Consider the following 23963-nt stretch of genomic DNA (forward strand, 5'->3'; position numbering starts at 1 on the left):
GAGAGATACCCCGGGTGGGCACAGCCCCTGCTGGGAGCTTCCAGAATTCACTGGGAGCCCTGGCAGCAGAGGTGCAGAGCGTGCTGCCGAATATCCAGCGTGCACCCCCCGGAGGCTCCCAAGTGGCAAACAAAGGAGGCTGCCACAAGGAGCTCGGCGGCTCCTCTCCCGCTGCGGAGGAGAGCGCTGGCAGCCGGCAGACTTCTGGAATGTTCCATGGCACCCTGCCACTCACCTAGGCCTGGGCCATCTTTCTCCCAGGACGTCAAAGACAGACAATTGCCAGAGACACGGAGCTGGGTGGTCAGTGCCTGGTACTACTGAGTCTACCTCTCTCTTCTACACCTCTGTCCCTGAGTGTGTGTGTGCATGACAGTGTGTGTGTGAGTGTGTATGGACGTGTGTGTGCATGAGTGTGTGTACACATGTGTGAGAGTGTTTTGGATGTGTGTGTGCATGATAGTGTGTGTATGAGAGAATGCGTGTGCACATGTGTGAGAGTGTGTATGGATGTGTGTGTGTGCATGAGTGTGGTGAACTGGGGTCCCTAGCGTCCAGGGTGGACCTCCCTCCCCTAGGACAAGCTGGGCCGTCATCCCCACATCCCGACTCCGTCCCTGTTCCCGCTGTAGCTCAGGGACTGGGTCACCGCCTGGGTCACTGCAGATGTGAGCTCACAGAGGCCAACAGACAGCAGTATGGGAGGCAGCAATGGCAAGGCCCCCCAGGCTCTGGCCACGAGGCCGGGCTTCTGCCAGCCTTCCTGCCACCCTGGCGCTTGCCGCTGGCTCTGACTGCAGCCCTTCCACAGCCACGGGGTGCCACGTGGTCCTCGCAGACCCCCAGCTCCACCCCTCCCTGTCCTGGGGGCTGAACGTCATCTCTCTGCAGGGCTGGGGGGAGGGGGTGGCAGGGAGGTGACGAGGAGAAAGTGCTGAGCTGCAGGCGTCGCTGAGCCTGAGATGAAAGGCAGCACCGTGCAGTCCAGCACAGGGCATGCTGCGAGGCCTGCGGGCGCCGCGTGAACAGCCTGTACCAACCGTGCAGGACCTCCGTGAACCTCACACCTGCTGGGCCCTGGTCCAGACGCAGCTGCCGCTGGACACTCCGCCAGCTCCGTGCGTGGTGCCTACCATCCTGTCTGTGCCAGGGGCTGCACAGCCCACACAGGCACCCACCTCACCCAAAAGATCCCTCCACCACCAGGCACTCCCCAGGGCGGCTGCTACACCATTTCCTTTGGGGTGAGGATTGGCATCTTTGAAAGTAGCTCCCTGCACCACTCTGACCGTGGTCACCACCATCGCTGCCCCAGCCACACGCTGATGGTGAGAGTCTCCCGGGAAGGCTTCCCCAGGCTTTCCCATGTGAATCACCAGGGCGTCTTGCTAGAATGCAGATTCGAGATGTTTAAATCTGGGGAGCTGGGGACCTCAAAACTGTGTTTCTAACAATCCCCAGGGCTGCAGGCGCTGCTGGTCCAGGCCATAGAGTGGTGATTCCCAACTTGTCTACAAATTAGAATGACCTGGCTGTTTTTTCCCCAAAACCCAGGTCACAGACCAGACCCAGTATTCAGGGGCCAGAGAGTAGGGTGTTGTGGAAATGGAGCACACTCCCAGCATCAGGGGCTCTCCCAGGTGCTGGGCACAGAGCAGTGAGGGAGAACCCCGCCCTCCTAAACAAGGAGCCAATAGGCAAATAGGTCTAGGCCGGGGCAAGCCAGGAGGGACATGGACAGTATAGATAGAGAGAAAAGGGAGAGGACCCCCCCCCATGAGGAGTTCAGGAGCACCTCTCCAAGGATGTGACCGTGAGCTGATCGCGCAGGCAGTGTACGGGCCGGGCTGGGGCACTCGGGCTAAGGCAATGTCAAGGGCAGAGGTGAGGAGATGGGAAGCGAGGAAGATGGAGGCATTGGGAAAGGAAGTCCTGCCTGGCCTGGCCCCCAGCCCCAGACTCCCCAGGAAGGCACAAGGGAGGGGCATATTCTCATAACGCCCTTGGGGAGAAGAGCTCCTACCCCAGCCACCGGTGTCACCCAAGAGGACAGATGCAGGTCCTGAGTCTGAGGCCAGAGGCAGAAGGAGGGGGGACGCCGGGGGACCCCCGCGGGGCGGGGGTGGTGGTGTGCAGCAGCCCCTACCTCTGGCTGAGAGCTTCTTGGTGTTGATGATCTTGGCGGCATACTCCTGGCCGGCCAGCACCTTCACACAGCGGCGCACGACGGAGAAGGCTCCCCTAGGACAGCAGAGACGACAGAGGCGGTGAGGGGGACCCAGGGCTGTGCGCCCAGGGAATGCAGGCGTGCACGCAGCCACACCGTGCCAGGGAGGGGACCGCCATCACAGCGGCCCAAGCTCGCGGAGGCTGCCTGGCCCAACTCAGGAAAAGGGCCGGGCCAGAGAGACCGAGAGAGGGACCCAGACGTGCCTTACCAGAAGCTTGGCCTCATGTGACAGCCGCCTTCCAGGGGCGTCAAAAGTCAGGCTCACCCAGGGCCCAGAGTCTCTCCCACGTCCAGTGGTGCGGCACTCTGCCTGCTCCTTTACCCCACCCCCCCGCTTTCCGTATCCGTAAATAACAAATCTCGGAGATCCTCTTTCTAGATCAGAACACAGACAGCCCTCAGGGCACAGCATGTAACTCTGGGGCCTCCTCTGCTTCGCCTTGCCAGTCACTGCTGATGGACACTTGGTCTAGTTCAGTTCACAGGTGTGATAAATAGCAGGTGCACGACTAACCTGATGCAGGGGTACTTCAAAAGGCTCATGGAAAAACGGGGCGAGAAGATAAGTTTATGTGTAAAACAATTCGGAGATTCATGGATGATTGTTTTCATAATACACATTTTCTCTGAACATTTCAAAAACCCCTCGTGGGGTGTGGTCAGATTTCCCACTAGACCCAAGAAGACAAATGCTGTGTTTTCTCTGACTTGTGGCCAGCGTACGGAGTACAAAGAAAGGAATGTATATGAGTGAAACTGACACCTTGAAATGTGATTGTTTAGGGCCCTTGTCTATGCTCCTGCAGAAACTGTGGTCTTTCTACTCTCTATTTATTGCATTCTTTACTCACTGGAGGATTAAGTCCATGACTATAAAGTAAATTGAAAATGCATTACCACAAAAATGGAAAGGGGGGAGAAAAGAAAGGCAGGAGGAACGAGGCAGGGAGGGAAGGCGGAAGGGTGACATGTGTCACCGTGGGCCTAGAATTGTATGTATGAAAGACCTGAGGCTTGTTCTCTTTATATACATTTCAGAAAAAGATGTTTAAAAGCAAATAAAAAAAGAATTGCATTTCCCATGTGCGCGCATTCTGTGGGACAAAGTTCAAGAACAGGTGTTATTTGGTCAAGCGTACGTGTTGTTTGGCAATTCTGGTGGACAGCGAGAGACTGTCCATGGCACACCGCCACCCGTGTTCCCACGTGCACGTGCAGGGAGCAGAGTCCTGTGGCCTGGCAGACACAGCGTGTTGGCAAACCTCTTTATCTTGGCTAGCGAGACGGTGGGAAGCGGCACCTCACCATAGACTGCCTTTGTTCACATTAAGAGGGAAGCGGAGCATCTTTGCACATTTTAACAGACCCAGAGATTTTATCCTTAAAGTGCTAGTGACTGAAAGAGAACTTGGGCCAGGCTGTGACTTTCATAGCCCATAGAGAGGAAACTGTTGCCACGTGGAATGTAGCCTATTTCCCACAGCATTTCACTTCTCAAGAAAAGCTGCTAGTCTAGCTATTGATGAGAGACTTCCTAATTTTTGAATACTGACACCTTATCTCCCAAGAATCTGAGCATTGTATGGGGCCAATGAAATTCAGCGTGAGGGGAGGCTGGCACTGTGGCACGGTGGGTAAGCCACCGGCCGTGACGCCAGCATCCTGCAGCAGAGGGCCACTTTGAGTTCCGGTTGCTCTAGTCCCTTTCCAGCTCCCTGTTGGTGTATGTGGTAAAGCGGTGGAAGATGGCCCAGGTACCTCACCCTCCTGGGAGACCCGGATGGAGTTCCTGGTCCTATCTTCTGCCCGGCCCAGCTCCGGCCATTGTGGCCATTTGGGGAGTGAACCAGCTGTTGGAAGACCTTCCCTTCTCTTCTCTTCTCTTCTCTTCTCTTCTCTTCTCTTCTCTTCTCTTCTCTTCTCTTCTCTTCTCTTCTCTTCTCTTCTCTTCTCTTCTCTTCTCTTTTCTCCTCTCTCTCTGTCTCTCCTTTAAAGGTTGATTTATTTATTTCAAAAGCAGAGTTACAGAGAGAGAAAAAGAGAGGCAGAAAGATCTTCCATCCACTGGTTCACTCCCCAAGTGGCCTCAATGACCAGGGCTGGGCCAGGCTGAAGCCAGGAGCCAGGAGTTTTATCCAGGTCTCCCACATGGGTACAGGGACCCAAGGACTTGGCCCATTTTTGCTGCTTTCCTGGGCACATTAGCAGGGGGCTAGATCAGAAGTGGAGTAGCTGGGACTTGAACTGGTGTCCATATTGGATGCCAGCACTGCAGGCCATGGTTTAACCCACTATACCACAGTACTGACTGATCTCTCTCCCTTCTCTCTCTCTCTCTCTCCCTACCTGTCTTGCCCTCTCTCTGTCACTCAAATAAATAAATAAATCATCTAAAACACAGCGGGTTAAGCCACCACCTGTGATGTCAGTGTCCCATATGGGCGCCAGTTTGAGTCCTGGCTGCTCCACGTCCAATTCAGCTTCCCACGAATGCTCCTGGGAAAGCAACAGCAGATGTTCCAAGTACTTGAGCCCTGGCCACCCATGTGGGAGACCCAGATGAAGATCCAGGCTCCTGGCTTTGGTCTGGCCCAACCATGGCTGTTGTGGCCATTTGGGGAATGAACCAGCAGATGGAAGATCTCTCTCCCTGTGTCTGTCTCTGTCTCTGTCTGTCTCTGTCTGTCTCTCTCTCTCTCTAACTCTGCCTTTCAGATAAATAAATAAATCTTTAAAATGCACAGACACCCCAGTGTGAGGGAGGGGGTGTCCCCGACAGTTAAATCACTACTCAGGACACCCCCATTCCATATGGGAGTGCCTGGCTGGTTCAAGTCCCAGCATCTCCACTTCCCAGCCAGCTTCCTGCTAACGCACCTGGGAGGCAGCAGATGAGGGCTTAAGCACTGGGTCCCTGCCACTCACAAGGGAGACCAGGATGGAGATCCAGGCTCCTGATTTTGGCCTGGCCCAGGCCTGACTGTCACAGGCATTTTGGGAGTGAACCAAAGGATGAAATCTGCCTCTCTCCCTCTCTCTCTCTCAGCCTTTCAAATTAACTGAAAATAAATTGATGAAAAAAAATTTTTTTGACAGGCAGAGTTAGACAATGAGAGAGAGAGAGAGAGACAGAGAGACAGAGAGAAAGGTCTTCCTTCCGTTGGTTCACTCCCCAAGTGGCCGCTACGGCCAGTGCTGCACCGATCCGAAGCCAGGAGCCAGGTGCTTCTCCTGGTCTCCCATGTGGGTGCAGGGCCCAAGCACTTGGGCCATCCTCCACTGCCTTCCCGGGCCACAGCAGAGAGCTGGCCTGGAAGAGGGGCAACCAGGACAGAATCCGGCACCCCAACTGGGACTAGAACCTGGAGTGCCGGCGCAACAGGTGGAGGATTAGCCTAGTGAGCCCTGGCGCCGGCCGATAAAATATTTTTTAAAAACAGTTAAAAATGAAAGTCCGTGGGAGGACTGGTTCTGGAACCTAGGCGCCCCTGTGCGCTGTGCACCACAAGGCCCACTGCTCCAACCCAGAGGGGTCGCTCGAGGGGCTTGGCACCTGCCACACACTAACGACAAGAACAGGGCCTCCCAGGCAGGCTCCCCACACGAGTCACCCCGGCACCTTGCTACAGTGCAGATTCTGATTCCTTGAGTCTTGAGTGGGTCAGGTCTTGTGTCGGTCGCTTGGGTCACACAGCAAGTTATGGGCAGAGCAGCAAGTGAGACTCAGACGCTTGCACTCCTGGGCTTTTGATTTCCGTGCCCAGGGAGGGAGCCTTTCACTTCCAAGCATGCTAGCCCCTCCCAGGCCCCTGACCAAGCCACAGCCCTTCATAGCCTGCGAACTGTGAGCCCAAGCAAGGCTTACAGGCAGCACCAAGCCACAGAGAGGCGCCGACCAGAGAAGAGGCCAATGCAGGCAGGCAGTGAGGATAAGAAAGAGGATAAGAAAGAGAGAGCATTCATGGTGACCAGACCCTAAGAAACAGGACCCTGCACGCAAGCTGATGAACGGCCAGGATCCACGGGCACAGCAACAGAGCCTCCCTGGGTGTGCAGCCCCGCCTGCCCCTCACCAAGAAGAAGGCCGCGAGACCCCAGTCCCCTGCCCTGAGGTGTCTGCCCCTCTCCTGGCCACCAGAGCCCCCCCACATACAGGAGAAACCCCCTTGTCTGTAATCACTCCCACAACACTTCTCTCACACCAACCAGCGCTCCCACTCCAGACACCTGTGGATGCCCTGTAGTTCCATCATGACACTGGCTACCCGGAGTTAGTGCACGCCACACAGGCTAAGGGTTCAGTGCCACAAGACCACCCCATAATTTCAGGTGCAAATCACAAGATGGGGTGCCCCGGTTTCTCATCCTTCCGCCTAGCTGAGCCGGCAATCAGGGTTCCCACAACCCCCTCGTCAGGCATACTTTCGTCTGAGGGTTCACAGAAAACACTGTGGCCTGGTTTATTTTACACTGAAGAGGTAAATAGGCTACACCCAAAACAGCCTGATGGGGAGGCACAGGGCAGGGGGCTGCCAGGGGCCTGAGCACAGGCTCCTCCGTCCTGTGGAGCTGGGGGACTCCCTGTGGTCGCGTGCGTATGTTCACCAGCCCGGAAGGCTCTCAGTGCTCCACGCTTTACGGGGCTTATGGAGACTCCCTCCCGTAGGCATCAACTCAGCCCCCTGCAGGATGGGAGGTGGGGCTGCAGGTTCTAAGTTCTTTGGCATGGCTTGGTCTTTCTGGTGACCAGCTCCCACCCAGGAACCCACCAAAAGTCACCTTGTTACAACAAAAGGTGCTCCACCCCTGGGAGAAACGCCAAGAGGGTTAGGAGCTGACTTGGAAGACTGACTTTCAGAACAAAATCAGCCACAGCACTCTACCACTAAGGAAACAAGGAGGGTTCTGGGAGCTGCCTGCAAGAGCCAGGGATGAAGATCGAAGGCGTCTTTCTAAGGGGTCACAGCCTCACCGCCGAGAGCTCCCCGGCTGGCCCAGGTGGAGACAGCAGCGCACCTGGCTGCCTCTGCCACCATGACCACAAGTTCCCAAGGGCTGGACCTTGACCTTCTTCTCTGCCCCGGGGGTCCAGGGGCCCCATAGCTGGTGCCCATAGTGCCTCTGCGGGTGCTACTTGTGGGAACAGGAAGTGGATGCAAGCAGCAGTGAGAGGAACCCAAACGAGACAGGACAGGGGGTTTGCAGTGAGGGGCATCAGGAGTAGGAACAGGCCTCTGGCAGGGAGGGGTCTCTCAAAGGTGCCTCTGCTACCCAGGTAGGGCGACCCCAAGATTGTAGGTTCCCACCAAGCTGGAGGTCATGATTCTTAAAGTCCTGGGGGAGAAAACACTTCAAGCGGCCACATCTGGAAAGTCCTGAGAATTCTCTGCGGGGAGAGGAGGGCTGGCAGGGGGGAGGCGCAAGCTCCCGAGTGCCGGAGCTGAGCCTCCTCCTGCTCTCCGGCAGCAAGCCCCGACTCAGCCCAGAGCTGAGCCCAGTTAGTGTGTGCTGGGTGGTTGGATGGGTGGAGGGAAGGCGGGAGGAACTGCTATCACTTCTTTAGCAAAACATAACTCCACCCTTAGATCTACAGTCATCAAACTGACTGCTTCAGAAGCCCAGGTTGGGTGGTGGCAGGGAGGATGTCTTTCAAAATTCCAATTCCAAGGTCCCACCCAGGGAATCTGCATTTCTGCTCCCACATCCTCTCTCGGAGAGCCTCTTGCAGCCAGCTCGGCACTGTCCTATCCGTCTTCTGGGGAAGTCCTGCTACAGATCCTGCCTTCCCCTGGGCTCAGCACTGATGGGGGCTGTCTCAGGAGCTCTGTGCGGGGGTCTTGGCGGATCCCATGAATCTGGGCTCTGCCCCAAGGAGCGGGGGCACAGCGCTGCATCTCCAAACCAAGAAAAGCCACTCACTGTGCTTCCTCCTCGGAACAGCACCGACTTGTGTGTTGACCGGAGGCTCCTACTGGGGCTCCTCGCCGTGGGCCCTGCACCCCTGAAGGACGCCCCGTGCGTCTGAGTGCGTGTGTGCACGTTTTTTCTGGGGCAAGGATGCAGAGCTTTTATTAGGTGCTCAGAGGGTGGTACTTCTCAAAATCAGCTCAGAGCTGCCGGTGCCAAGGGCACTCACTGGGCTGCACCAGCCTGGGAGCTTCCTCCTTTCAAAGGCACACTCTCCAGCAAGCTCTCGTCTGCCACGTTGGAATAAGGACCCCCCACGTCCCAAACTCAGAAGCTCAAGCCTCCAGTGAACAGGCAGTTCCTATGAGGCTGGGAAGAACGCCCAGGGCACCTGCACTTCTTCTGCCTCCACCAAAGGTGGGAGAGCAGGGGCTCGGGGTTGCAAAGGCCTGGCCCGATCCTAGCTCACCCCTAACTGTGACACTGAACTTGCCACTTCAGCTCTTGGTTCCCTCCCATTAGAGGGCAATCATAGCATCTACCTCCTGGGATGCAGGCGGGAGAAGAGGCGAGACAATGGGTGCAAAACGCTGGGCACGGGGCCAAGCACTTGAGCACAAGAACACACAGCGGGGCGAGGCCGGGGGAGCAGAGGGGCTAGAAAGAGGTGACGCAGGGGCTGACCAGGCAGCCCCTCTTTCTGCTTGTGCAATTCAGGTCCCCAGCCCCGCATGGGGCTCCAGCACAGCAGAGCAGATAAGAGTCCGGTGACAGAACAGAGAGGGTGGGCAGTGAGTCTACAGCCCTCGCCTTCTCTCTTCTTTATCTCTGTATTCTTGTCCTGCATGCGTGAGCGGCCGCAGCCCAGCAGCCATGGTGAACAGAAAAGCCAGCCCACTCCTCAGCTGCCCTGAGCTGAGCAAGGGGCCGGCAGGTGGGCAGGCAGGCAAGGGCTTGGAAACAGGACAAGCAAGGAGGCCAGGGTGGAAGTGTGAGAGGTGAGGGAGTGGCCAAGGCTCCAAAGAAAAAAGGATGAGGCCTGGGTGTGATTGGGGGAGCCCACAGCAGGTCCTGGGGCCCCCGAGAAAGCATCCCTGTGCACAAAGCGGGAGGGAGAGGGGGAAGAACAGGCATTTGGTGCAGCAATTATGATGCCTGTGTCCCACATTGGAGCCTGGCTTCGGGTCCTTGCTCTGCTTCCAATCCTAGCTTCCTGTTCCTGCACACCTGGGAGGCAGCAAGCGCTGGCTCCAGTGCTCAGGTCCCTGCCCGAGTTTCCGGTTCCTGAGCATTTGGGCAGTGAACCACGGATGCAAGCTTTCTCTTTCTCTGCCTCTGTCTTCCTGCCTTTCATAAATAAAATAAATCATTTCTAAAAGGAGGAGGAGGAGTGTTCCTGGGTGTCTCGGGGGGTGTCAGCAGCCCTGTCCAGCCCCTGAGTGTGTGCGGCAGGAGGCTGCAGGTGCATCACCCCAAGTACCACAGATGGACCCAGGTGCGGAGGGGCGTGTGAGAGACAGGCAGACCGTGGATGGCAAGGATGGGCCCCAGCACAGGTGGACCTCAGTTTCCCCATTTGCAACACAGAGGCCTTTCCAGTTCTGCGCAGCAGGGTTTTTCTGGTGGTGGGAACACACTGGGTGGTCCAGTGGGGTTGTCCCCAGCCACGTACGACTCCCGGGCACTTGGCTTGCGGAGGGGAGGGCTGAGGAACTACAGCTCAGCTGGCACAAGCAGCCTCTCTAATTCCCGAGGGTGAGTGCAGGCACTCCTGACTCCGGCGTGCAGAGTTCAAGCCCTGGTCCAGCCACTTCCTGCCAAGTCTCTCCCCTGTAAAATGTGGATGAGGGAAAGAGAAACCCCTGCGCAGTAGTTGCAAGGACTCGGCGAGACAGTCAGGTGGGCAGCGAGTTCAGCAGGGTCCCCAGAGCGCAGTAAATGCTCAAGAAGCTGCGAGCACGCAGGCATCTCTGCACAGGGAAGAGAGCGGCTGGCGTGCTCAGAGACCAAGCAGACCTTGCTCGCCGAGCTCAGAGAGACAACCAGCAGGGGAAGAGGCAAGTGGGGGCCACAGCAGGGACAGCAGCAGCGGCCCCCAGGGCTGAGCATCGTGCCCTGTGTGCAGCTTTGTAGGAGCAGGCAGGGGCCCAGTCCACTTGCCCGCAGACGGCCACAGAGGTGCAGCCACGGAGGTGCCGGGATGTGGGAATGTGCTAATGGGCTGTGAAGAGCAAGCGTAGCACTGGAAAATTGCTTTCTGGCCACCTGGCAGGCGTCGCGTTGCTGGCTGCTGGCCGCTGGCCTGGTGGGGCAGGGGACCCACCACCCTCTCTGGCCTGGAACATCAGCCAGCAGCCAGGTGTAGCACCAAGAGCACAAAGAGGGGCAGCAGAAGATCTGAGTCCTCACCAGGCTCTGTGACCAGCTTGCTCCCTCTCTCTCCAGGCCTCAGTTTCCCCATTTGGGAGACTGGCCGGACCCACTGCAGACAGCATGGTTGCCCCCATTTCCTCCACTCTGGAGCCCTGGGGGTCTCGTTGCCGGTGCTCCCCACAGTTGCTAGGGTCTTCCCTGCCTCCTCCAACACACCCAGGGGCTCCCTCATTCCAGAAAAGTTCACACAGCCTCCCGCCCTCCCGAGGAGCAAGAAAACCAGGCGCCTTTCTCTGGACCCAGCAGCCCGGGCCCTTCCCTCCTGCCTTCCTCTCTGCTGCCAAACTTGCAGAACAAATGTCCGACATCCGCCGCCTCCTCTTCCCACCTCCCACGCTCCATGAACCCACCACAATCTGGCGCCACCCCCGGGGTGCCAGGGAAGAAACACTCGTGCCAGTTTCACCCACCCAGTGCCTGCTGCCACCCCCACCCCCTGTACCCAGTCTTCTTTGCCTGCCCCACACCAGGTTGCCTTTGGCCCCCACTGACCACAGGGCTTCCAGCAGTCTCTCCCTGGCCGCGCCTTCCCTGCCCCTCTTCGCCAACTCTGCTGCGCCCTGTTCTGTCTCCGCCATCCTTTTACCACTCCCTTTTCCCCGCTGGGATTAACTGGATCTCCCTCTGGGGAGGCTCTTACAAACTTAAAAAAAATTTTTTTTTCTTTATTTGAAAGGTCAGAGACAGAGACAGGCAGAGAGAGAGAGCGAGAGCGCGCGCGCGTGAGAGAGAGAAACCTGCGGATTCACTCCCTAGCACCTGCAACAGCCCAGAGCTAGGCCAGGCTGAAGCCAGGAACCTGGAACTCAGTCCAGGCTTCCACATGGGTGGCATGGACCCAATCATGCAGGTCACCACCTGTTGCCACCCAGGACGTGTACTGGCAGGAGGCTGGAATCGGAAGTGGAGCTGGGACAGAAACCCTGCAGGCAGACCAAGCAACATCTCAACCACCGTGCCAAATGCTGGCCCCCCACTCAGAATGTTAGTAACATTGTTCTGGGAAAAGGTCGCAGCTTCCATCTCTCCCATTGCACAGATGAGGAAATTGAGGCCAGGACGTTCAATCCAGGACTCCCGACTCCTAGTTCGTTGCTTTTTCCAATATCCCATGCTCTTGGATCAGGGGAACCCTAACTTGGGGGCCACGGTTGGGTTTTTGAGAAAGGAGAGCTCAGAAAACAACACTCAGCTTTCTGTGCGTCGGCGTGAGCGTGAGTGGCATCTTTACAGGGAGTGCGGCTTTGACTCACACGAGATTCTCTGAGGACTCCTGGATTCCCCAGAGCTGGGGTCAGGTTCATTCAGAAGCAAAAGAAAACTCCTGCATAAAGTGTTTTGGCGAGACCCACCTCCATGCACCTGAAGCAAGTCCTTTGCCTGTGAAATCAAGAATGGATAAGTAACTTTCAAGCTCGCTCGCTGTCTCTCTGTATTTCCTTGTTGGGCAACAGTATCCTTTCTTAGTCATAAACAAAAGCAATGCCGCTCTGCAGGTGCCCAGTGGCAAGCGGGCTGGGAGGAGATGGGTCTAGCCCTCAGGATCCCCTTGGCTTGCTCTCCCCCTCTCCTCCCCTGCGCACCGCGGCAGCTCTGAGCAGATCCACCAGCCAGAGCATCACTCAGCAGGAAAATCCCAGGGCCCCTGTCTGCAGCCACACCTCTCCCCTCCTCCTCGCCGCTGGCCGCCGGGCTGCAGCCGCCCACTCCCGGGCTCCAGAAGATGCTGCAGGGACACAGTGTCTTCGAGCTGCACCCTCCCCCCCTCCCCCAACGCCAACCCAGCAGAAGCCCAAGGGAGCCACAGAAGGCCTGGGAACCGGAAGCTTCTGTTTGCTGCAGGGAACACTGAACCAACAGAAGTTCCAACATATTCCTTGTTTTGGCTGTGCATGGGTTTTCTTGAATGGGTTACAAAAAGAAAAAAACAGAAAAATATTCACAGCGCTTGGAGGCAGGGCCAGGGGGCAACAAGGCAGGGGTGACTTGGGAGGGGGTAGCCTTTATGATGATGATCCTGGCCCATCCCTGGGGCATACCCCAAGGCCGTCAGAGGCCTGAGCATCAGTGAGAGAGGCTCTGAGAGGGAAGACGGCGAAGCACGGGATCCGAAAGAGGCCGGAGTGGCCACTCGTGGGTGTCAGCGACTCGTGCAACACTTGGGACCTTAGTGGCTCCCTCCGTAATGCAGCAGAGACCCCTCGCCCCTGTATCCTGAATGGGACGAGGAACCCCAGCCCTGTGCAGTGTCCCACTCCATTCTTGCAGCAAAGGGGCTCACAAGGCGAGGGCTGGGGTACTGGTGGGAGGGACGAGGGGGTGGGTTTGCGTGTCTGTCTCCTGGAGCTGCGGCCAGCGCCGTGTGGAGGAGCAGCGCTGATGCTAGGCAGGTCTTCCTTGTGTTCACCTGAAACCTGCCTGCTTTCCCGACACGGTCTGCCTGCTCTGCCTTCCGGAGACCCTAGCGCCCCAGGATGCCCCTGCAGACACAGGGGACGGGACGCAACCTTTTCTCCCAGCCGGAGGCCCCAAATCCTCCACACTCTCACCTGACAGGGCTGCCGGACCGTCACCAGCTTCTGGGTCCCCCTTCCACACAATCTACAGGTCATTAACAGTGCTGCTCCTACAGGGCATCTGGAAGTTGGGGGTGGGCTGAACAGGCCAGGGAAGAGAACCCCAGGCCCCCGGAGGCCGAGGTATCCCCCTGAGACCCATGCCCCAGGACCTTGACCCTCTCCACCATCTTCCCTCTGGGAACTCCTATTCAGCCTCCAGCTTCCTGAAACCACCTCCTCAGGGGAGCCTGCCCTGATAGCTCCTCCACCCCAACCAGTTGAGGTCTCTTTGCAGGTAACACTTCTGTGCCTGTGGTCTCAGCTCTCATCCAGTTGCATTTAAACGATGGCTTCTGCAGTGTTTTAGTTACTGCTGGCCTAGTGTCAGAACGTGAGCCCCACGCGGGCAGAGCCTGCCTGAGTCTTGCGTGGGGTACATGCTGGGTTCCTCCCAGGGCTGCCGACAGAGAAGGCACGCACAGGAAATAGCTGCTCGATTTGGATGTAAGGCTCACGGATGTGTGCCTCCTTCTCCAGCACAGAAAGTCCTACTGGCCCTACGGCCCCTTCTGATACCGTGGTAGACGGCCATGCCCCACGCCCCACAAGGCCCGAGAGTGCCCGGGCTGGGTCTCAGTGGGCTGGGCTGCACCTGTCTTATCTGGAATGAGAAGCCTTCTACAGGGCCGCAGAGCAGCCCAGAAGAGGATGTGCCACGGTCAACAGGCATGCAGGGGATGGCGGGCAGTGGCAGAGCAGCTGCACAAAGTGGGGGAAGGGAGAGACAGGGAGACCAGAGAGAAGAGAGAGAGGAAAGGGCACAGAGAGAGCCCAGCAGTCCTGCCATCTTGCTATGCCTGCCCTGAGAGGGGCACTTGGGCAGTAGGCCTGCTGGAACCAGCATGTGTGTGCATGTGTTTCTATGTGCACACCGTGTGCTCCGGGGAGCTGGTGTGCAGCTGTGTGTGTGTGTGTGCGTGTACGTGCGCGTGCACTAGCCATGGACTGTGGCCTCAGCCCACAGAGAGGGCTGTGGCTCCAGACTGCAGGGGATGCTGGCAGCAGTGTCACCGGGCTGGCGGAGGGAGGCAGGGAGGAGGGAGGACGGCTCAGCCGAGTGTCAGTGTGGCTCAGCCTGTGTGGGGGCGGCTGTGTGGGGGCGGAGGGCTGCGGCATGCACCAGAACATGTGCGTGCCTGCCGCGCTGATGGCTGGGGGCGGGGGAGGGGACGGCCGCCCCTCGCCTGTCCCTGCCACCTCCTCCTGGAGGTCCTGCCCTCTAACTGCCATCCTGGGGCCTCTGGCCCCTGCCCATCCGCTGCTCTGGCCCGTGACCCTGGACAAGCACTGCTCTCTGGACGCTGGCTCCACTGTGCCTGCATCTACGGCCCTTCCATTTCTGATGCCAGAGATCATCTCCTACATGTGCCCTCTACAGAGGGTCACAACCCAATGGGCATTTCCACCTACCGAGGTATTATGAATCCCATTTGTCAGATGGCAACACTGAGGCACACAAAGGACAAGCGACGCACCTGGGATGGCCCAGTAAACTGGCAGCAGAATCATGATTGGAAAACGAGTGATAGCTCAGAGCTTGCCGCCCACACAAAGGCCTTCTTCCCTTGTCAGCGGGAAAGAGGGAGGATGTCCCCCAGATACAGCCCCAGCAACCTTCCTCCCTAGGCCGGGTGCTGGAGACCTGGACGCAAGCCCCAGAGCCAGCTCCGCCACCTCAGCCCAGCTCCACAAGCCACAGTCTTCTCATCTATAAAATGCATGAGCGAGCCAGGACCCTCTCCCTCCGAAGTGAGCCCACGGATGGGGCTATGTGCACCGAGGAATAAAAGCCCACCACCTCCCCTCTGGGTGGGGCCTTGGACCCAGGGTGCTGGCTCTCCAGGGTGCCACTGCCCACCCCTCTAACCACTCTGCCAGGGACAGGCAGCACTGCTAGGCATCTTCTACGCACATCAGAGCTCGGGCCCCAGGACAGGTCTTGGATACTTGGGGCCCTGGTCCCCCAGGGCACCGAGCTGCCTCTGGCCACATGGCCACCTTCCAATCTGCAGCCAAGCCTGGCCCATAACACAAAGCCATGGAGGCAAGAGGGGGCACAGGTGCAGGGGCCACCCTTCCTACTCTCTCCATCACCCTTGCTGGCCAGCGGCAGACCCCACAACCCTCCCCTGATGCCAACGCCACTGGAGCCCATTCCCTGTTTCTAGAGAGAAAAGAGTGGGCCGAGCGCTCTCCAGCTGCCCTCCCTCCCTCTCCTGCTCTCAAGTAAAATCTCTTCCCAAGGCTGCTGGTTCAGCTGGCTGACTACTCAGGCAGACACAGGGTAGGCTCTGCCGGGGGTGGGAACCAAAGCCGAAAATGTCCGAGGCTGGAGGAGGCCGCCTCCTCCTCCTCCTCCACCTCCGCCTCCTCCTCCTCCTGCTCCTCTTCCTCCTCTTCCTCCTCCACTTCCTTCAACTGGACCCCTTCCCAGGGCCCTCTGGTGCTTCCCCCACCCTGCCCCCATCAGCACTCCTGCCTTTCGCAGAGATTCTGGGCCAGGCCCTCCTGACACCTGGAGCAGGTATAAGCAGCACCGAAGGAGGCCTCTGCGCCCTCCGTCTAGGCTGCCACTCTTCTCTCAGCCCTAGTGGGGGCCAGGGGAGAATAAATTCAGGTCAAGGGGGAAGGGATGAGCTCATCTCTGGGTCCCAAGGGACAGCCCCACCCCAACCCCCTAGGGGACGTGCAGTCAAGCCTCAGCTCTTCTGCTTTCACTTCTCCCATGGGTCTTTGGTGCTGTAACATCAAGAGCTCCCAGAGACCCCTGCTCAGTGCCTGGACTCCAGCCAGTTGCCCACCAGGGCAGGGGAGAGGCAGGTCCTTTCTCACCAGCAGCCAGGCGCACGCTGGACTGCCAGGTGGCGGCAGTCACCGGGCAGGGTGCCAGGAAGCCCTGGAGAGGCACTTGCCCTCCTCTCCGGCAGAGCGGGGCAGTGCCCTGCAGCAGGAAGCTCAGGGCCCCTCCTGGTCACCCGCAAGTGGTCTGAAGTGGGCGCTGGGAGGGGACTCCAATTCTGTGTGGTGACTGTGGCATCCAGTCTGGTGGCAGCCAAGGGCCATCAGCTGAAGCACAGGGCCCACACTGCCAACACAAGAGGAGCCACCGCCCCGCCACCAGCCGTGGGGAGCTTTGGTCATCTCTCTCCCTCCTGCCTCCAGCTTTGCCAGCTGCAGCAAAAGGTCACTGTGGAGCCAGCCACCTCCCACTTTCTCTGCGTGCCCAGCCTGTGGCAGCAGCCACGGTCACCCCTCCTCCCTCCCTGGAGGCCCACTGAGGGCCAGGCGCGAGGCTGTATCTTGGCACGCACCAGCTCACAGGTGGGCAGAGGGACGTGTGGGAGGTGGGCCTATGGCTGCCTATGGGAGCCCCTTCAGTGCTACAGAGCAATGGGTGGCGAGTTTGGAGCCTGTGCCCCTAAAGGCCACCCTGGGCACTGCCCCTCCCTGCCCGCTCCCTGAGCTGTTGGGCACAGGAGCCCCCCGCCTCCTCGGTGATGTGCCCCAGCCTCTAGAACACAGATCCCCGAGTCTGAAGCCAGACCACCCCCTCCTTTCCTCCAAGATAAGCATCCTCAACCTAAGGCCAGTGCCCAGCCTGCCCCAGGTGCCGGAGGCTCCTGACATTACACGCGACACGTGTAGGCTTGTGCGCTTTTCTGGGGAATGCGGATTTGGACTTCCATCAGATTCCTGGAGGAAAATGTGACCTAAAAAAGGTTAAGAGCATGGACAGTTCTGGAAGGAAGAATCTGAAATTGATTAGACAGGGCCTAGCCATGCCTGCCACCCTCGGGTTTTGCTGCCACGGCCACACCAGGGCTCCCTGTCCCCTTAGATTCTGCCCCCGCCCTGGACCTCCCAGAGCCGAGGCAGGCAACAGAGCCGAGAAGATTCATGAAGGATGTCTGTGCTCAGTCACCCTCGCAAAACCTAGTCCCCGTGAGCCCCGTTTGCTCTGGGGGCAGAACCTCACTTTTCTTTTCACTTTGAGCACTTGAGTCACATCTCGCCTCTGTTTCCCTGGACCCTGTGACGCAGTCCTGCCAGGGCCCGGCAGCTCCTGGTGAGGGGATTCTCAGGTTCCAGGTGGGACTGGGACAAGCTGGCGAGGAGCCCTTGCACGAGTTCAGCGACAGCTCCATCCTCCAGCACAGCCCTGAGTGTCGCATCCCTGTCCCCGCTGCCCACAGACAAACACCCTCAGGCAGGCAGGGTGTCTGCAGACAGGAGTGAGCACACGTCTGCGCATGGATGCGCGTCTGCTGGGGCGTGCGAGTGCGTGTGTGCAGGCAGCCATAGGCCCACCTCCCACACGTATGCAGACACCAGCATGAGCTCACACACACACACACACACACACACACGCACACACACTCCCACATGAGCCTGTGAGCCCAGGCCTCACACATGCACACATGCATGCACACCTTCACAGACCTCACACAGACCCGTGTCCAGACCTCACAGCAACACCACTGAGCCTGTGTCTCATATGTGCCTCGTTACACACTCCCAGACCTCACACTTGTGCCTGAGGTGCACACAGCTCGGACCTGCCACACATGCGCATGCACAGTGACCGCATCCACACTCCCTGGTCATTGGCACTCCTTGTGCCACTCACAGGCACGCACCCTTCCAGGGCACACTTGAGTTTCCAGGCCTTGCACATGAAGCACACACCAACACCTCTTCCTCGTGCACACGTATGAATGCTTGCACACCCTTCAGTGTGTGCAAGTGCATGCCAGAGTCAGTCCTTACACAACACAATCAACTCCCTTCCAAAGTCCTTAGAAAACACCACTTAGCGGCCCCCCCAGATCTCACAGCACCACACACCTGCTTACAGGGCCCCTCTGCCCATGCTGCTGCAGCCACAGCAGGAGCCAACCTGGGCCCTGGCGCTTCTTTGCCCACAGGGCAGGCAGATCCTGCCTCCAAACTGCACCCCAATTCCCAGATCCACCCCGGGATCCTCCACAAACCTAGCTGGGGGAATCTAGGAATCTTCCCTGGCACTCCACAGCCCACTGGGCTACCCTGAGAGGCTCCCTTCTCCCCTCAGCCTCACTCTGTCCTCTCTACATCACTCATCAGAGGCAGAAAATGAGTTCTGGGCTGCGCAAGTTTGCCCAAGACCAGAGCTGCTGCCCGCTTCGCTCCGCCAGCCCCTGGGACTGCAGTATCCCCCCCAGCTTGCCCGGGTGCCCCTCCCTTCATCCCAACACCCAGGAAGCCTCCTCAGCGGCTCAGGCATTAACTCCTACTGTACCAGTGCCCTCGCTCCTGACAAGAGCTGGGAAAGAGGACATGGGGAAGGGATGTGCTTACAGGGAGAAGTTGGCCACTCGGCACTGTCGCTGCAGGTGTCTAAAATCTAGAAGCACTACCTGGGAGGTGGTGAGCTCTCTGTCACTGGAGGTATCCAAGTGAAAGCCAAATAGCCACCTCAAGCAAAACTAGAGGAGATTCCCGTTTTAGATGCAGCTGACTCAGAACCCCCCCCCCGACCTCTTTATTTTAACCCTGTGTGAGTTTCTAAGAATCTGTGCATGCCGAAGTCATGTCTACTTATGTGCATGTGTATGTGTGTTTTCCCAGACATACACTGTTCATCCATCACCCCAAAACACACACACACACACTCAGCCAGCTGGCCTGGCACATCTGTGTACCTGCAAACATGCCCATGCCTAACTCTGGGCACCCTGTGCACATGCAGGTGCCCCCCAGCCCATGTAGCTTGGCTTCAACTGTGTGCACAGGAATGCCCTGAGCACTGCCGGTACGCCCCGCCCCCACCAGCCTGAGACCTTGACACCCCCTTCCCTGAGTGCCCTCCAGGACTCCCTGGGGTACAACTCACTTTCCCAGTTCCTCGAAGAGCTGGTACTCTTCCGTGAAGCGGGTGCAGGTGATGGTTGCCATCCTGGTACCGGGCGGGCAGGCGAGGCTTGGGGCTGTAGGACCAGGACTGGGGTGCACCTGCTCTGCTCCCGGAACTGGGGGCCGCTCGCCTGCCCGTGCTGCTGAGTGCAAACAGAGAAGCGGCTTGACTGACGAGCCCCGGGCTTCTGAGCAGGGCACTGTGGCTGCTCACAGCCTCGCGAGCCTTCGTCAGCATCCAGGTCCCCATGGCAACCACCTCCGAAACGCCCTGTTCCCGTTGCCCCGGTAACTGCCTCCCCAACACCTGCCTGCCTTCCACTGCGAAACCTGCTCCTGGACGCTGTGGCCCTCCCTACCACACATAATACTGCAGGCCTGTGAGTGCCCCGGGGGCGGACGAACCCAGCACCCCCCAGGGTGTGGAGCCGAGGGAGGGGCCGCAGGAGGGGGCAGAGAACAAACTTCATCCACAAGTGATCCTCTTCCTTCTTGCCTCCCCCACCTCCAACTGCGGGGGCCTTCGAGCAGACAGGATGGGATGAAGTGGGGCAAAGAGGCAGTTTCCATGGTGATGGCCAGCGGGTGCCACATCCCAGGATGGTCCTCAGGAAAGACAGGATGTAGTTACCCTGGCAACTTACCTCCTCAGGAGAGACAGGTATTGCCCCGTTGCCCTGGCAACAGCTGGGTTCTAAGGTTCACAGGGAAACGACTGCTAATTCACTGGGATGTCTCTCTGCGGATCGCTCTGGTCCCGGTAACAGCCTCTCTGTTCCCTCCTGCACCTTGTTTTGCTTTTGCCTCTGCCCTTGTTTCTTTACTCTGTCTCTCTCTGCTCTTCTACCTCCTTATCCAACACACCAGCACTCTTGCGTGGGGGAGATGCACAGGGGAGACCCCAGGATTCGGGAGGAACAGCTCTGGCTGCCTGCTCACCACCACCCCCCCACCAGCTGTGATGGTTGGTCCCCTCCTGAGGCCTCTTCCACAACCTCCCCTCCACCCCATGCCCCCAGAGGGACCACAGCAATTTGGTCTCCTGGGGCTCATGTCCCAGTTTCTGCCTGTGCTTCAAGTCAAGGTAAAAGAAGCCAGAAGCAGCTGTGGGGAGGCAAGTGTGACCTGGCCTACCCAGAGCTAGGCCAATGACCATGGGCCTGCCTGCAAGTCTCCCTTCCCAAGGAAAGTGGGCACCTTCCCGGCCAAGTGCAATCCTCTGGGGCATCAGCCAAACCGACAGCCTCAAGACCTCACTCTAAGGCCTGGGGAGCAAGGAACGGAGACTGGAGTGTAAGATTTGGGATGTGAGCCCAACCAACTCCAGCATTTAGTGGCTGTGTGGCCCTGGGGGAGTCACTGAGCTTCTCTGAGCCTCCAGCTCCTTGTCAGCTCCCCTGCAGATGGAGGCTGAGAAGATGGAGTGGACTAAGGGTTGGGAAGGACTCTGGGAAGCATCTGAACACTTGGCTTCTTCTTGGTTTTCAGAAGAGGAAAAGCGGGGTTTGGGATGGGACCACTTCCAGCCCATCACTCTAGGTTGCGCTTACAATCTCAGGCTCTATGCTGCCACCTCCTCCACTCAGGGAAAAGGGTGCCTTAGTCCAGTGCATGGTTTGCCAGGCTGAGCTGCCCTCCAGCATCCAAATCCGCTGGGTTTCTACCTTACCCCTTCTTAACCTCCAAGACACCTTACAGGTCACCTCACGTGCTGGACATGGGTATTCCCCAGCCCCAGCCAGTGCCCAGCTCACTACTCAAAGTCTTGTGTCCCTGGAGACATCCAGGTACCCCCCCCCCACTTTCCTCCTGGGAGACGAAGGTTGGAGAATGTGGGGTGAGTGCTCCCATTCAGCCGCTTTTCCGAGGAGAGAGGAGGGAGGGAGGAAGGCAGGCAGAGAGAGGAGGGGAGGCACGCTGGGGAGGAGGGGGTAATGGCTCAGCCACTAATTGCACCATTACCACCTTCAGAAAAAGGAAAAACCATTCCGTTTTGTTTCTGCACACAATATGCTTCCCGCTTCTGCCGCCAACGTTGCAATTCAGAGGCAGCGAGGAGAGGCCTCCTCCCGGGCCGTGTAGCCGGTGGGCAGCGGGCAGGGCACGGAACCTGGCTGAGCTAGAAGGCTGCAGCTCCGCCCTCCTACCCCGGACCCTCCCTGGCCTGCCCTGGGGAGGGGATGGCTGCCCGCATGAAAGCTCTGGAGCAGCCCGAGCGACCACTGGGGGCAGCCGGCCATGGCCCAGGGAGAGGACTCCACGGCTCCCAGGCTCTGGGCCTCAGTCTCTTCAGCTGTAAAACTGAGTGCTTAATACTCCCTACCTCGGGGGCTGTTGTTTTCATTTTTATTAACTCTCATTCCATGTGCAAGATAAAGACAGAGAGAGAGAGAGAGAGAGAGAGAGAGAGAGAGAGAGAGAGAGAGAGATCTTTGTCAATTGGTTCACTCCCTGAGTGGCCAAAATACGGAGGGCTGGGCCAGGCCAAACCCAGGAACCTGGAACTCCATCTGGGTCTCCGGTATGGGTGGCAGTGAGCCAAGTACTTGAGCCCTCCCCCACTGCCTCCCAGCGTGTGTATTAGCAGGAAGCTGCATTGGAAGCAGAGTCAGGACTCGAACCCAGGCACTGTGATTTGAGATGCAGGTGTCTTAAGCTGTGACTTAGCCACTTTGCCTAACACCTGGCCCCAGGGCTGTTGCATTGGTTAAAGAGAGGAGCACAGCAACTGACGCAATATAAACACTCAATAACTAGGGACTTGGGATTACTGAGGGACCCTCACAGTCCCCTCCCCGGCTCATGGAAGCATACACACCTTCTTCACGTCCCAGCACTTCAGGGTGCTGTTGCGCTGAGTCCCTGCTGGAGCTTGGCTCAGGGTTAGGACACCCTGTTGGCCAGGCCTCATCTACAGCTGTTCCTATAGAACAAAGGGCTGGGGCCACAGGGACGGGAAGTCACAGGGACCTCCAACTCATCAGGTGCCAGCAGGGTGATAATACAGCTTTCAAGGTCAGCAAGTTAAACACAGAGCAAACGTGCTGTGAGGCCGGGTTTATGCAGCTCTAACACTCCCAACAAAGGAGGTGATGGTCCTGTTCCGTCTGGTGCTGGCCCGACCACCTCTCCCTGCTCACTCACAAGGAGTGCAGCACCAGCAGGAGCCAGTGGCAGGGAGAAGGGGCAGCCTCAGGCCCCTGGGAGAGCCAGCCGGGGCACGGAGGAGGCTGTGAGGGCTGGAGACCCTGTGGATGGCCGGGACAGAGGGTGGCTCGTGTGGCAGCAGGGGTAGGCGCCCAGCCCTAGTCCACTCTGGTCACCCTGCATGCATCGCTCAGCTTTTTCTTCTCTGTGTTTGCTCCCATTTCTTCTCTCTCTTGCAGCTCTCTTTCTCAGTTCTCTCTGTCTTCCCTATTCCTCTCCACTTTTGTTTCTGTATTTCAGTCTGTCTCTTCTTCCTCCCCTGCTGGTCTGGACCATGCAGGTGGCACTGGGAGACTGGCAGGTCCCAGGCTGCAGGGTCCTGATGGTGGAGAGATGGCTGGAAAGGAGGGTGGGACAGGAAGGGGAGGAAGGGGAGGGAGAAGAGGAAGAGACCCCCTTAGCAAGTTTCTTGCACACACACACACACACACACACTCACTCACATGAATTCTTAACCTTCGAGAGCCTAGCTCGGGGGTGTGCTGAGTGTAACTGCCACTCTGCCAAGGAGGGCTAAGTGGTAATTCACTGCCTCTCCTGTGCCCGTGAGGCTGCCAGCTGTGCCCGGTGGTGGCAGGCAGCAAGGAGCCAGCCATGTCTCTATGGCACTGAGAGAATGAGCGATGATTGCATCAGGGGAACCTTCCTGCCAGACTCCCCACTCCCCAGGGCCATGGCAGGCCTGAGAGCAGCACGTGTGCTCCCATCTGCAACACGCATGTGGCCCCAAAGCACACGGCCTGTGGGCCACAGGCTGGCGGCCAGGGGTAGGAGCCCTGAAGGTTGCTGAACACGGCTCCAACGTGCCAGAATGAGGATGGGCATGGGAGCTCGAGCAGGCACCCATGGTTGTGGTAGGCACAAAGGAAACCAGAGCTGAGTTCTTGGGTGATGGGAGCTCCGGTGGCATTGTGACAGCAACGCAAATGCCACCATCCGCCGCCCTCCCACATACTCACAGGCATACGCCTGAGCTGCGGGGTCTTGCAGGACCTGGGCAGGCACCACAGAAAGCGTGCTTTGCAAAGGGTCCCCGCGGGGCCTGTCCCACTACGGGTAGCAAGCATGGGGCACAGAGTCCACGGAAAGTGGGCCAGGAGGCAGGGGCTCCTGCCGAGGGTCTGGGGGGAGGGCGACTGGGTTATTCACTGCAGCCAGGAGTGCCAGGCCTGCGTGCAGCTGAGGGGTAAGTGAGGGCCAGGGAGCGGCACAGTCCCCTTGGCAAGCCTCACAGAGGCACCTCTTGCAGGGGGCAGTGGTGCAGGAAGCCACAGGACAGGGCACCGTAGCTGCTGGGCTGAGGGTTGCACAGCACAGCCTGCAGTTAGGGCATCCGGGCTCCAGGTTGGGCAAGCTTGCAAATCTCTTCCCTCACGCGGCCCCCACTTCCTCCGGAGAAAGATGGGGCAAAATGTTCGTTCAATGATGCCAAGGACACAAACAGAAGTTATTCCCACCTTAGTGCCAGGCCCTGCGCGAAGCACTTGGCATCTCGCACTCTTTCTACCTCACAGCCACGGCGGCTGAGATCAGCACCGTCGAGGCCATGCTGCAGGCAGGATGTGAAGGCCCACCCAGGGCCTTGCAGCGGGGTTTAAGTCCAGCTCTGCGAGGCTGTGGCACCCCGACCCTGGGGTCTCAGGGCCCCGCTGGGGAGCCCACACCCTCTCACAGTC

At 58.5% G+C, this 23963-nt stretch overlaps 1 protein-coding gene across 5 annotated transcripts in view; it reads right to left on the bottom strand.

Moving 5' to 3' along the window:
* CAMK2A (calcium/calmodulin dependent protein kinase II alpha) overlaps nt 1-19308 on the bottom strand; it is a 61373-nt gene extending 42065 nt beyond the window's left edge. For 2 of the 5 annotated variants that reach the window (XM_070076312.1, XM_070076314.1), the window contains exons 1-2: nt 19061-19306; nt 2147-2241 (exon numbers count right to left, since the gene is read on the bottom strand). In XM_070076312.1, the coding sequence (XP_069932413.1) occupies nt 2147-2241; nt 19061-19122 (157 nt within the window). In that variant the 5' untranslated portion in view covers nt 19123-19306. Of the gene's footprint in view, nt 1-2146; nt 2242-19060 lie in introns of all 5 variants that reach the window. The other 3 variants (XM_070076310.1, XM_070076311.1, XM_070076313.1) reach the window with 3 other exon arrangements.
* Between the last annotated feature and the right edge of the window lie 4655 nt (nt 19309-23963).

Source organism: Oryctolagus cuniculus, chromosome 6 (assembly GCF_964237555.1).
Source record: "Oryctolagus cuniculus chromosome 6, mOryCun1.1, whole genome shotgun sequence".
NCBI classification, from domain to species: domain Eukaryota; kingdom Metazoa; phylum Chordata; class Mammalia; order Lagomorpha; family Leporidae; genus Oryctolagus; species Oryctolagus cuniculus.